Source organism: Schistocerca americana, chromosome 8 (assembly GCF_021461395.2).
Source record: "Schistocerca americana isolate TAMUIC-IGC-003095 chromosome 8, iqSchAmer2.1, whole genome shotgun sequence".
Taxonomy (NCBI): domain Eukaryota; kingdom Metazoa; phylum Arthropoda; class Insecta; order Orthoptera; family Acrididae; genus Schistocerca; species Schistocerca americana.
This window is the reverse complement of record NC_060126.1, coordinates 263,451,454-263,465,137: the sequence shown is the minus strand read 5'-3', so window position 1 is coordinate 263,465,137 and position 13,684 is coordinate 263,451,454. Positions and strand designations below refer to the sequence as shown.

General features: G+C 36.4%; 1 protein-coding gene across 2 annotated transcripts in view; it reads left to right on the top strand.

The window, feature by feature from the left end:
• LOC124625788 overlaps window positions 1–12,675 on the top strand; it is an 82,556-nt gene extending 69,881 nt beyond the window's left edge. The window contains exons 8-11 of one of the 2 annotated variants that reach the window (XM_047149235.1): window positions 720–903; window positions 6,047–6,180; window positions 11,294–11,491; window positions 11,652–12,675. In XM_047149235.1, the coding sequence (XP_047005191.1) occupies window positions 720–903; window positions 6,047–6,180; window positions 11,294–11,491; window positions 11,652–11,705 (570 nt within the window). In that variant the 3' untranslated portion in view covers window positions 11,706–12,675. Of the gene's footprint in view, window positions 1–716; window positions 904–6,046; window positions 6,181–11,293; window positions 11,492–11,651 lie in introns of both variants that reach the window. The other variant, XM_047149234.1, reaches the window with a different exon arrangement.
• Window positions 12,676–13,684: the final 1,009 nt, after the last annotated feature.

Below are 13,684 nucleotides of genomic sequence, written 5' to 3'. Positions count from 1 at the left end.
ATACTTTTTTTTAATGTGAGTGCATCCTGTCTGTTTGCATGTTTACTGCTTTTCCTCTCTTTTTCTTTTTTTGAGTGCTGTGGAGCATATCAACAAAAGTTTGTTGCTGCTGAAGTTTTAGACACACAGCAACAGACTTTTACTATATAGTTCTAACATTCCAACTAATGAAAATGGCTTTTGAAGGAAGGCTTAAACAACTATACCATAATCTCATAATCTGGGGGGGGGGGGGGGGGGGGGAGTAGAGAATGAAGACACACTTACTTTGTTATAATTTTCTCTGAAATTTCAGAGCAGTTATTGATGACAATTTCAGAGCAGGTGTTGATGTTGATGACACTTGTAACATAAATACAGAACAGAAATAACCAAGTTTTTTTTTTAATTTTTTTATGGTGAAATTAAGGCTAAATACCACGAACATGCTAAACAGAAATTATCAGGCACAGAGTCAGTTTCCAAAATATTAAAGGGAAGCAAAAGGGAGGAAATAACAGGCATCCAGCTCAAAATTTGCATTGTTATGTTACTGAAATTTCTCTCTGCTTGCATCATAAACTATACTCTCACACTTAAGAGCCTGAGAATTACCTGCTGAATAACATGTGAAAAATGTTTCTTGTTTCCCTTCCAATAGAATTTTTAGTGTTATTTTAGACATAGTCAACTCTTGGGGGGTAAATGTAAAATTCACCCTGCCAACCATTTTACAGCAGCAGACAAGATGTGCCAACCAAATTGAGAATGTGTGCAAAGACATAGAACGCACTATTAATCAAACTATACAAAATACACTGAATACTTTAGAGAAAGACTGTGAAGCTATTTCAAAGCTTGTGTCTGAACGACTCCAGAAAGATGAAGAAGATCGTAATTTCAACTACAGAACTTCTGGCCGTGGTAAAACAGTTATTTAATTGTAGGCATGTGTGTCGGTAATAGCCTTTGTTTACACTTTCTGTATAATGCACGCTGTTCAGTTTTTTTTACTGCACATATTGCTTTCTCTTTGAGCAGATATGTTTACAAAAGTATGTGTGTAGGGTATGCTTTTTGTGTATATAAATATGAAAGAGCATGGGAGTACAGGATTTATTGTAGTATATTGTAGCTTTCAATGCAGGTAGAAATGGGATCCTTCTGCTTTCTCACATTAGTCAATTTATCACAACTTTTAAGTTTCTTTTTTAGTATCTATTTCTTGTGCTTGTACAATCAATTTGGTAATATTCTCATCTCGTTTTTATTTTTCTTTACATCATTGCCATAATTGTGTTATATTTGGTGTACTTGTTACTGTTTCTTTTGCGTTATGAGAAAATTTATGAGAGATAACCTAAAGAGGATCACCATGGTATAGATAGCATTTTTCCAAGTATTTTCCTTCAGATCATGCACAAGTTAGCTTAGCTACTGTTTTGAATTGCGAAACAGACATCTTATGTTTTAAGCATATTTCAGGTGGGGGGAAATTGGTTTATTGAACAACCAGAGTAAGACTAGTGGACACAAAAGTGAGAAAACACAATACAATATGTAGCTTTAGAAGTCATAGGGAAAACACAGATAGGAAATAACAAGGATAGGAGAAAAGATGAAGGGTGGTAAGGTGTTGGGGACAGAGGAAAAATGTCACTTCATATCCTTGATTAAGACACAAACACAGTTACTTCTTTAATTTTGCCTTTGTGTTGTTATTCCATATTTGCTGAAGATTATATAAATATTATTGAAAACTTAAAAGATGTTGTTGTTTCCAAATTAATACATAATTATCATCACTTACTTACACTCCAGTAAGAAGAGTATGTGACTTTTTGCACATGAGCTGCTAAAGTAAAGTTTACAGGAGTTATGTAGACCCATTTAGAGTTAGATGCACATAAGTCAGTGGTGAGGCTATGCACAGCAACTAGGGCCTGATGTACTATGTACATATTTGTCTGCATCTGTACCTGTCTGCAGCCAACACTTCAGGGTGTGTATAGATCTTTAGCATTGATTTTTGTTCTAGTGTAGGTATTCTGAGGCTATTCAGCCATTGTGGATTCATTCTGGGTGGCACAAAGCAAACCTAACAAGTATTACATTAACAGGTAGTAACTATAGTTTTCAGAATGTACACAATATTTTGAAAGGAGAGTTAGGACTGTCAGACTACATGTCTCCACGTGGAGCATACTCCAACATTGCCAGGTGAGGGAACACTGCTATCTCTCTCTCTCTCTCTCTCTCTCTCTCTCTCTCTCTCTCTCTGCCTGCAGAGTGTATCATGCAGCCATCTTCATACTTCAGTAGCACCCCAGCTCTGGTAGTGTTGCTCTATCTAATATGGTACTCTACCTGTAGATACTTCATTAGCCATTCATTTTCATGATGTTTTTTCAAATGCAGGTAGCATGCCATAGTTACATATGCATGAATCCACAAGAAAGAGTTAGTGGTCGAAGAATGTCGCCATTTTACTTTTGGCTACCGGAGATTTAGCATTAGTTTTTAACGCTTTCTCAGTCCAATTGTAAACCCACATATATGGTGAGTACAGCCTTTTATTCTGGTCTCAGTGGCAGTTGTATGCTTAAAACAGTTTTTCACATTGCACTCACTATGTTGAGCCCGTTTAATGGTTTATCAGTTGAGAATGTAGTTCATGATGTCATTTTCTAAAGAACAGTAGTCTTGGTATCTGATGCTTGAACCTAAGTATATAGCATGCTCTTATTGTATAGCATGAAACAGTACATGTATCTGAGATAAAAGTTGGTGTAATATTTTTATATAACTATAATACTTTGCTAATGCTGTTTCTAACACACAAGCAGGAATCCCAAAAGACATATTAGTGGCAACATGTAATCCTATGCATTAGTCACTTACATATAATTTCATCATAGTATTGTAATGGTTTTTGAAAGAAACTCATGTTTCATGGTGAATGTGATAGTTTTTGCAGAGATTCTGTATGTAATAAGATATCCTACTCATAAATGTTCCACCAAACTGGACTCTGATTCATTTTACAGACGATTTAAGTATTTTACAGTCTCCTTGCTTCTCTGTTGCAGATAGCATTTGCTCATGTTCACTACTCTTTTTCAGTCAGTAGTCTTCCCGCAATTCGCCCATTACATACTAGCTAAGCACTTCATGAAGTTACCTTTCCTACTTTTTTTGCTCATCAGTTACTTTTTTTCCTAAGAAATTGAGATTTACTGTAAGTCTCATGTTTCTGTGTTCTTGGTATGGTTCTAATGTATTGGTATGTGTAGTTTCTCTCTGTCTTTAATATAATTCATAGCTTTCTCTTTACATTTACTTATTTTTATTTTATAGCAATATTGTTGTTCTGTGTTTATAAATGTGGACTTATAAGTGAATGCTAATGCACATTAGCTAAGATAGTTGTGGGACAATTTGTCAGCTTTTCAGCGTTTCCAACATTTACTCCAGTGGAGTTTTCTTTTGTTTTGTTTTAGACAGTATAAAATCTTAAGTGAAATTCAGTGACAGGTTCTGAGAAAAAAATCGTAATAATTTTTTAAAATGGCAAAATGTGAAGATCTGTGTTCAGAAGAAAAATATTATTTTAGACTGCCACTTGCAAGCTGAACTGAAACAAAACATCGCTTTGTGAAATATAAATAAGTAAATCAAAGTTAACCCCCATAACACACAAAGGCGTGCTGCACACTTTTTATACATGCTGTCTTTATATTACTAAGGTAAATACTTTGTTTGCTTCAACAATGATAAAATAAACTTACATTAAGTGAGCTAAAACACTGTTTAATTAAACAATAACAAAATAAACTTTTATTATATCACTGTTGCCGCGTACAAGTATTATCCCACAGTAATGAACCACTCAAAGCATTAAACAACACAGATACGTCAGATCCTTGCCAACAACTTATTTGATTACTAATAATCTCGTAGATAACTGTCTTGATGTGAGATTGCGCTGCTAGCTTGGAATCTGGATCATTTTCTTGCACAGATCATAATTTTTTTTTCACCTAGCCCAAAGTTTATTTTATATTACTGCTGCTCATTTGGACGTACGACAACACAACTTATCACGGAGTTAGCCAAAGCAATAACAAAGGAATTGGTACAAAACAATGTTGTTGTGGATTGCACACTTTATACATACGTGCACCCACTTGAGAAGTAAGATCTCATATTTTTAGTATTTTATAATGTGTAAACAGTAAGAGGGCCAGAGTTTTGAGGATTCACCTCATAACTACCGAAGATTCTATGTGACTTGTCTGCTCAAGTTTATTGATGATGTCTTCACGGTCTGGATACAGGCCGAGAACTCTTAATTCTTTCTCTACTGCCTCAGTGCATTCTGTTTCACCTGGTACTCTTCAGCTGTGCATGTCACCTCCTTTGATGTTAATATCTAGTTCTTGAACAGCTCCATAAAACCCTACATTTATATAAAGCTTGCCACCCATCAACTGGACCTCTACTGGAATGACTGCCATCCCTTCCACACTAAAAAGTTGCTGCCAAATAGTCTAGCCACCTGTGTAAGGCAGATCTGCTTGATGAGCAGTCCCTCTGCTTGATGAGCAATCCTTTTCCCAGTGTGCTGAAGTTCTTGCTAAGGTTTTCACAGTTGGGCACTGCCCTCCAAAGCTAATCCACAAACAGACCTCTTGTACTGTATTCACACAAGGCCCTGATTCTCCAATCAACCACACGAAGCAGCTGGAAAGAAGCATCCCTCTTATTACCCTGTTATCACACTAGGCTGGAACAGCTTCACCATATTCTCCACCAGGGCAACTACCATTACCATCTTCAGATGCACCTTATAGCATATATCTAATCAGTATTAGATATTTTTCCCAGGATCACAGCCATACAAGTCTGTTGTTAGTCACTGACATGTTATTTTATGTGGTGCTGGGAACAGAGGTCCTGCATGTTTGCTAATCATTGATGATAGCCAGCTGTGGTTCCGGAAAAAACAAAAACTAACGTCAATTAGATGTGTACTATAAGGCGCATCTGGAGATGGGCTGGTAGTCCCAAAATCGATTATGCAGTAAAGAAATTAAAAACTGCCCTTACAGCCACAGGCTTGTTTATTTATATTTGCAAATCTTCACACAGCTGCTCTTCCACAATCCATTACAAAGAAAAGCCAAAATAAATATCACCACTATACATCGGAGTAAAATGTCACCCACAGTTGCAGAAGAGGACAAGTCATCTTAAACTTGTGATCATGTGAAAGACAAGGTAGAGTAATATAATTTAGGTTAGGTCTTTTTAGATTCAATATTTTATTCAGAATGTATGTAATCGTATAGAAAAAAAGGCCTACTCACCAAGTGACGACGAGAGAACTCGCATATGAAAGATATTAAAGTTTGAATAACTTTTGGAGCCAGTGGCTCCTTCTCCTGGCAGAAGGGTTGAAGGGGAAGGAAGAGGGATGAAACAGGTTTAGGAGAAGGGGTGAGTTCAGAAAAGTCACCAAGAACCCTGGGTCAGGAGAGACTTACCACACAGGATGAGAGGTCTTTCCTTCTCATCCTGTCCGGTAAGGAAAGACTCTTCTCATCACGTCCGGTAAGTCTCCACTGACCTGTGGTTCTGGGCTACTTTTCAGATCTCTACCCCTTTTCCTAAACCTCACCAGTCCTTTCCCTTCACCCCTCTTCCTTCCCCCTCAACCCTTCTGCCAGAAGGAGCCGCTAAAGTTAGCAAACTGTAATATCTTTTATATGTATGTTCTTCAGCCACCACTGCTTCTTTATCTATCCAGTTACTAATATTTTTAAAAATTATTTTTGTTGTTATTTTATTGTTGAGAGAGAGGAAGTATATTGTATGTAATTAGTGTTATATTTGCTTGAGATATAATTTGCATTATTTCAAGTAAAATTCTGGAAATTGTGTGTCCAATATGATCAGCATAGAGGCCTTATTTAACATTGTTTGTTCCAAAGTTACAAAATAGTGATACTGGTATATTATTCCATCTCTTGATTTGCTTACAGGTTGCCTTTTCCTTTGATTTCAGCTTTCTTATTGGGCTCTACAGCAGCATTTGTTCCATTTCTTCTTTTTGTTAATATGGTGATATCACTACTTGGAGAAAAGAGAATAAAATCTCTCATTGGCAGTGAGAAAGCTGATAGTTTACTTCACTACATGGTTGGTATTCATTTGTGTGTTACACAGAATTATATATGATTATCCCTTTTTATTCTTAGTACAATTTTATTGGTAGCTATTTTTGCATCATTTATCCCATTAAATGTTTGTAATGTATTAACTTATTTTAGCCAATTGCTTCGCTCAGGCCCTCGACATGTCAATACATTTGCAGCTGATACAGCTCACAGGCATCTTCTGCATTAACACATCTGGATTTAATATTGTACACCTTGCACACACTCTCACAATGATTGTATGTACTGTCTAAACAATGTAAATAGCAAATATTCTGAAAAATGTGAGTTTAAATCTAGAGGGGTTTGGGAATTCTGAATTTATAGTTTAGTGTGATGCTTATTGCTGTGGATGAAAAGTGATTGAAGAATGAATCACAAAAAGATATATAGAGATGAGATCCTTTTATGCTCGTGAGCCTTGAATTGTTTCTTCTAACCTGAAGATCTTATGGTGACCAATATGAAAGCCCAAAATGGAGATTCTGCTCTTAGAACTTCTATTTCTGTCATGCCTGGAGAGTTCAGTTGAAGAGAAAGATATCAGTAAACAGAATGTCAATTCAGAAAGATAGCAGTAGTTTCATGGATCGGTCAAAAGGCCATTGGTATTTTCTTTTGGCATTTATCTGATAATAAATATGCAAGCAGTAGCTTTTTTACAGTTTATTCAACCATTGAACATCTTTTCGAGCCACTGCAGGCTCATCTTCAGATGGAGGTGTTAAAAGAACATTATGCTGTGGACTAAGTGTAGCTAGATGCAGTGCTGGTGCTGCTGGCAGAAATAACAGAAATTTAGTAATCAGTTACGAACCGTTTATGAATCCGAAAGTTTTTTATGTTTTAGGTTCTTACAGTGCACTGCCTTGTGGCATTCACATCAGATTGCTTCTTATAATGTGCATTATTAAGATATGTACACAAATAAACACAGTATTGGTTTTACTCTGGCGCACAGGATGTAAACATTCGATGTTTTTACAAAGAATATGGATATGACAGATACTGCACTTAATACATAATAGTCTTTGGCAAGAGATGCATTGTATTATGATACAAATGTTACTAGTACAGATTTTACATTTCAGTAAATGTTGCTAGTTGCATACAAAAGGTAAACAGATAGAGGTGAATATTTAATACGTAATTAAAAACTTTTTGTAAATTATTGCCGTTTTTGTTGTTTTGGTGCCAGGATCTCCTGGAAATTCTGGAAGAAAAGGTTTTGTGTTGACTCAGTCTGTTCATTCAGTAATTTATCTTCCTGCCGAAATCTTGTTGTTCTTGGTGTGTAACAACTATGGTATTCTGTAAATTACAAAAAGTTTTTAATTATGGATGAAATATTCACCTCTGGCTGTTTGCCTTTTGTATGCAGCTAGCAACATTTAATGAAATGTAAAATCTGTACTAGTAACATTTGAATTATAATACAATGCATCTCTTGCCAAAGACTGTTGCATGGTAAAGTGCAATATCTGTCATATCCATATTCTTTGTAAACACATCGAATGTTTACATCCTGTGAGCCAGTGTAGCACTAAGTGTAGCTACATACTGTGTTTGTTTGTGTACATAGCTTAATAATGCATGTTATAAGAAGCAATCTGATGTGAGTACACAAGGCAGTGCACCGTAAGTACCTAAAACATAAAAAACTTTTGGATTCGGAAAAGTTTTGTCACTGATTACTAAATTTCTGTGAGCAGCACCAGGACTGCAACTAGTTTTTAATGAAATGTTCTTGTAACACCTCCATCTGAAGATGAGCCTGCAGTGGATCGAAAACATGTTCATGGTTGAATAAATCGTAAAAAAGCGACTGGTTGCTTATTTATTACCAAATAAACGCCAATTTAAATCACAGTTGCAGTTTATCATCCACAATGGATATACTGAAAATAATTTTCTTTTTCTTCCTTTATTATTATCATTATTATATATTATATTAATATGAAAAGAAACGAGAACTGTATAATCTAGATTGATTGTAACACCTAGCCATCAAAAAGGAGTGCCTAACATTTAAACGAAACAAAACATGGGGCACCTGTGATGGCCCCCCCCCCCCACCATATAGAAGGGGGTATCCAAAATGAATGGGAATTGGGCTGTGGGAGAGTGGGGGAACCCATTAATCAACCAGGTGTCTGTTAAGATTACGCCACCTGAGTCTGTGTGTGAATTTGTGTTCCTGTGAGTGCATCTGTTCACCCATGATAAGTTTTTTTAGTAAAACAACTTTTTCAATTTTGGCGAAAATGTGATGGCAGATTGTTGGGAGCAGCAGAGTTGGGGAAATAGGCTGCGGAAACTATTGTAATGCTTAAGAATGCTTATGGGGCTGCTACAATAAGTAAAACCAGAGTCTACAAGTGGTTTTCATGTTTTAAAAATGGAGGTATGCCAATTGAAGACCAACCTCATTGAGGACGCCATCAGCTTCAAGAAGTGACGAAAATGTCGACAAAATTGATGCACTTATTCATGAAGACTGTCGCCGAACTATTGATCAACTCTGTGAGATGTCTGGAATATAATGGAATTCAATTCAGATGGTTTTATGTGAGGATTTACACATGAGAAGGGTTGCAGCCAAATTTGTCCCTTGTCTTCTTGTACACGAGCAGAGGGAGCATCGACTTCAGGCATGTTTTGAGCTTCAAAATCAGCTCAAAGAGGACCCTCTATGTTTTTCCAAGATGATTATTGGTGATGAATTGTAGTGATATTGATATGACCCCCGAAACAAAGCAGCAATGAAGCCAGTGGAAGACAAGTGGCTCTCCTCATCCCAAAATAGCTCATCAAGGGAAGTCGAACATCAAGACAATGCTCAATTGTTTCTTCAATTGCAGAGGTGTTGTGCACGCAGAGTTCATTTGTCTCCCCCCCCCCCCCCCCCCCTGCCCCGTCCCGGTAAAACTGTCAACCAGGAGTTCTACTTAGAGGTTTTGAAAAGATTGAGATAGAGTATCCGGAAGAAAAGGGCAGATCTTTGGCGAACAGGCAACTGGTTCTTCCATCATGACAATGTGCCATCCCACAACGCCCTCTCTGAAAGCAGTTCTTGACCAAAAACAGCATGGCACAGATTGTCCACCCCCTTACTCACCGAATCTAGCCTCCTGTGATTTATTTTTGTCCCCTAGACTCATAAGGGACATGGAAGGAAAGTGTTTTGCCACTGTGGAGGAGGTAAAACAAAAATCACTGGAAGACATAAATAACATACTGATGAGTGAATTTAAAAACTGTTTTGAACAATGGAGGAATTGTTTGAAGTAGCAAGAACTTAAAAAGAATTTATAAAGTGAAATACAGAACAAAGATAACAATGATGAGGAAGGCTTAGCTCATGTGGAAAACATGCTCATATGTTGCCACAACCTCCAACAAATATCTAACATCTGCATCTTGGTTGGTGGTTTTATAGTTTTTAACATTCACATTAAAGTTTATACACTGAAAGGACTCTCCCACTCCCTGGCTCGGTACCAAAATTAAGGAGGGGGAGTGCAAAGGAACTGACCCTAACTATCATTCTACATGAGCCAGAGGCAAGCATCTCTCGCAGGTGATAAGACGTGGCCACATAGTGCAGAAAGGAGGACTTACTCTGGGTGCTGTGCCCCTGCTACTAGACTGTTGGCACACTTGATATTCATACACCAAAGGGCTGAAATTGGTGCCCTTTCTCTTGCACCAAGACTTGCAAGTCGCCAATTTGTACTTCTTTGCAAAATTACCATTAATTCGAATAAGTGTGTAATCAGCACCAAACTTGAAACTTCCTGGCAGATTAAAGCTGTGTGCTGGACTTGCCCTTTCAGGCAAGAGCTGTACCAACCAAACGACCTAAGCACGACTCACAAACCATCCTCACAGGTAGGAGACCTTTACTTCCACCAGTACCTTATCTCCTACCTACTATTAGGATGGGTTGTGAGTTGTGCTTGGGTAGCTCAGTTGATAGAGCACTTAGCTATGAAAGGCAAAAACCCTGGTACACAGATTTAATCTCCAGAAAGTTTCATATCAGTGCACACGCCTCTGCAAAGTCAAACATTCATTCTGGAGTGTCAAACTTAATGGAATTAAAAATAGAAACAGGGGACAATTTAGTAAATGGACTAGCTGCTCCTGCAATTTACATTGGCCATTTTTAGTTTGACATCCCAATGACAGGTATATTCATTAAATTCTGTCACATGGAGGGATTCAGCGCACATCACCTATTCATTTCTCTACGTGACTATTTACTAATAATTTGAAATTATTTTTTTTTTTTTTTTTTTTAGTGAGAGTAGAGCAGGTACTGCCCCTCATCTCCAGTTTTGGAAACAGTGTTACACACTCCCTCATCCGCCCCGCCATCCTTAACACTCTCTCTCCTTGTATAAGTGTATGTATATCTCTCATGTTGCTGTGGTGTTGATTTTTGGAGGCTTCATAGTAAAATCAGGTGGCAACAGGCAATATGCTAACTTACAGTTAGTAGGGTGACCGAAGTAGATTAGTCGACTACATCTAGTTCTTTAAATTTATGTTTAGCTAATTTGCTAATGGAAGTAGTACAAACATTGAAGAGCAGTAGTAGAATCAGTGATAGTCAGCATATGGTGCCATCAGTATCATTGTTAAATAACGTATGCTATGTAGTCTCAAACTGAAATCTGCTGTCTTTTTCAGCAAAGGGTGACGTCGGTATAAAACAGCTGTCATAGAATATGTGATGCGAATGTGACACACTCTGCACATTTACAACACACGGTTGCTGCTTCTGTTCTCTCTGCACAAAAGTGGAAAACATTTTGGGGTCAACACCATGCACCCTAAACACTGCAACAAATATGCATAGCTTTTCATTTACATGTTTCCTTTATTGCCCATTCGCTCCCCCCTCCCACACCACCCCAAAAAAAGAAAAAATTACAAATACTGGTGCTTCTGTAGATGGATGACAAAGTGTTGGTTCATGATATTCCACGTCAGTTCTGCAGCTTTTGTAGACTTTATCTCACAGGTAATTCATCGGATGATATATAAAACAGCATGTCTCTGATTTTTATAAATTGCTTCCTTTTTTGCAGTCACCAGTACGTATGCTGTGGTCATTTGTCCCAGAGCATCATCAGTGGAAGCTACTTATAGTTTTTGTCCTGATGTCAGTTGCTCTATTCTTCCTGACTAAATGGTCTATTGGTCTTCGTCCAACTTTGTCACGTAAGCAGAAAAATTACTTCACGGATGTCAGGAACCATGTGGATAAGGTAGTTGCAGTTCGGAAGGTAAGATAATAAGCTAGTTATATTTTTGTCATTTGTTCCAATTATTTACTGCATTATATTGTCAGAAAGCAAGAAAGGTACATTTGCTGATGTTGAAACTACAGATTTTTTAATATTTAAATCATATTTTGTTTAATTTTAAACTTTTTTCGTTTTTCAGCAAGAACTTTATCGTGAATATTTGATGCAAAGTGTTGGAGACCAAGATATGTAGAGAAGATAATTTTTTAAATCACGTGCAAATGTCGGTTTGTATCGGTTTAGAATGTGTGAAATTAACAGCGCTAAGAACAGTGCTACAGTATGAGCTATCATTATGTTATGTTACTGAGGTATGCAGAAGATTGTTTCTGGGGAAAAGATTTTTGTACCCACTTAAGTATATGCATTTAGGTTCACATTTTGCCTTCCATGCAGTAAGCATGTATTACTATAAAAATAAAATGAAAGCTTATTGAAGCACATGACTGTGTCTTACAGTGATTTCTTGTATGCAAAGAAATTGGCTGAAGTAGCAAAATGGATCAATGTTCCTATCTGATTCTGTGCTATGTTTGACTGAATGTCATAATCACAAAAAATGTGATTATCTGAAACAACTGACTTCCATGGGAAAATTTATTTCAAAATAGCAACTGAAAATAAAGTATGCTAGTTTTAAATTCAAGTCATAATTCTGTCATTTTGTTTGAACAACACAGAAATGGCTGCTTACAAGAGGCATTCCATTTAGTGCTTCATTATTAAACCATTAGTTTAAAGATAAAACAGTGTATTGTGTATTTTAAGTAAAATATCTGTTCTGCATTAGTACGAAGTTTGTCATTTTAAAATGAATTGCATTTTATTGTTACAATTAGCCAGTTGTTATACATCATTTATTCGTAATTACATTTTCCCTTTTTTCTATAGAATGTTTATTACATTGTTAACTCAAAACTGTGTGTGAGTATTTAGTTTCAAGTGAAAATGTATTAATGAGGTGCTACACTAGTGCATTGTTATAATGTCCAAAATGTTTACTCAGAATGTAATTTTGTACTACAGGTGTGTGAGTTAAATGAATCCCTATGTTGAAAATCACTTGTTACAAACAACATTTTAAAATGAAACTATCCTTGTATATTTTCCTATTTTTGTATGTATACAGCAAGAGGAAAATAAATTAAGTCAAAACCTCCTAAGGATCTTGATGTAAATGTGTGCTGCTATTTTCAAACTTAGTTTTGCAGTTGCTATGTTAATGTTTTATGATGTGGTTTATATGAAATTGTGTTTTGCAACAATTTAAATTTGTGTAATTGGTTCTGAAAAATGCCATATATATTTCATTGTGTTAGATCCTGATAATATATAGCATGATTTCTTTAAAGTAGTATGGTATTTAAATTTTCATTTCAAATTCCTGAAACGTTCTGTATTTTTGTATCATCTGACATACTATTGAAAACTTCAGAAACTATTATTCAGTATGAAATATCCCCAGCAAAAATAAGAATTAAAACAAATTCAATTACAGGAGTATGAAGTGAAGTCTGAAACACACAAGGAAAGTACAAACAAATGAAGAAGATGTGATAAAGGACTGCAACCAGGTTGAGGGGAGAGAGACTAATTGAGGTTGCTAATGGTTGCCTAAAACACACATTATTATTATCATTGCTACTACTAATACTACTGTATTTCAGCCTGTCATTCGAAACCTACAATTACCCTTTTCACAGCATTACCAAGTCATCATCAGATTATCTGTTAGCAAAGAAAGGGAAAGGTGGTAGTAAAATACTAGATAACTAAATTCCAAATCCAATTATTTCTGTAAGCAACTGTACATACTTGAATATGTTCCAAAGTAACTTGTCAATTCAATAGGTACAAAGACACACTCCCTACAAACGTATCAGCTCACTGACTGTTGAAACTGAAAACTGTGGTTAACTACATAATAGTATCAGGCTCTTTACTCTTAAATCACAAATATAAGATTAAAATATTCACAATGTAAAAGTGACTGAAAGAAAAACTTCCCAAAGTGAAAAGTTGTAAAAAACCTTAAATCCTGGAGTAGATTTAAGTGATTGTTTGTTTTTTCCCCGCTCGCCACCCAAGAGTGGAACGGTAGAAAGACAGCTTGAAGGTGGTTCATTGAACCCTCTGCCAGGCAATTAATTGTGAATAGCAGAATAATCATTT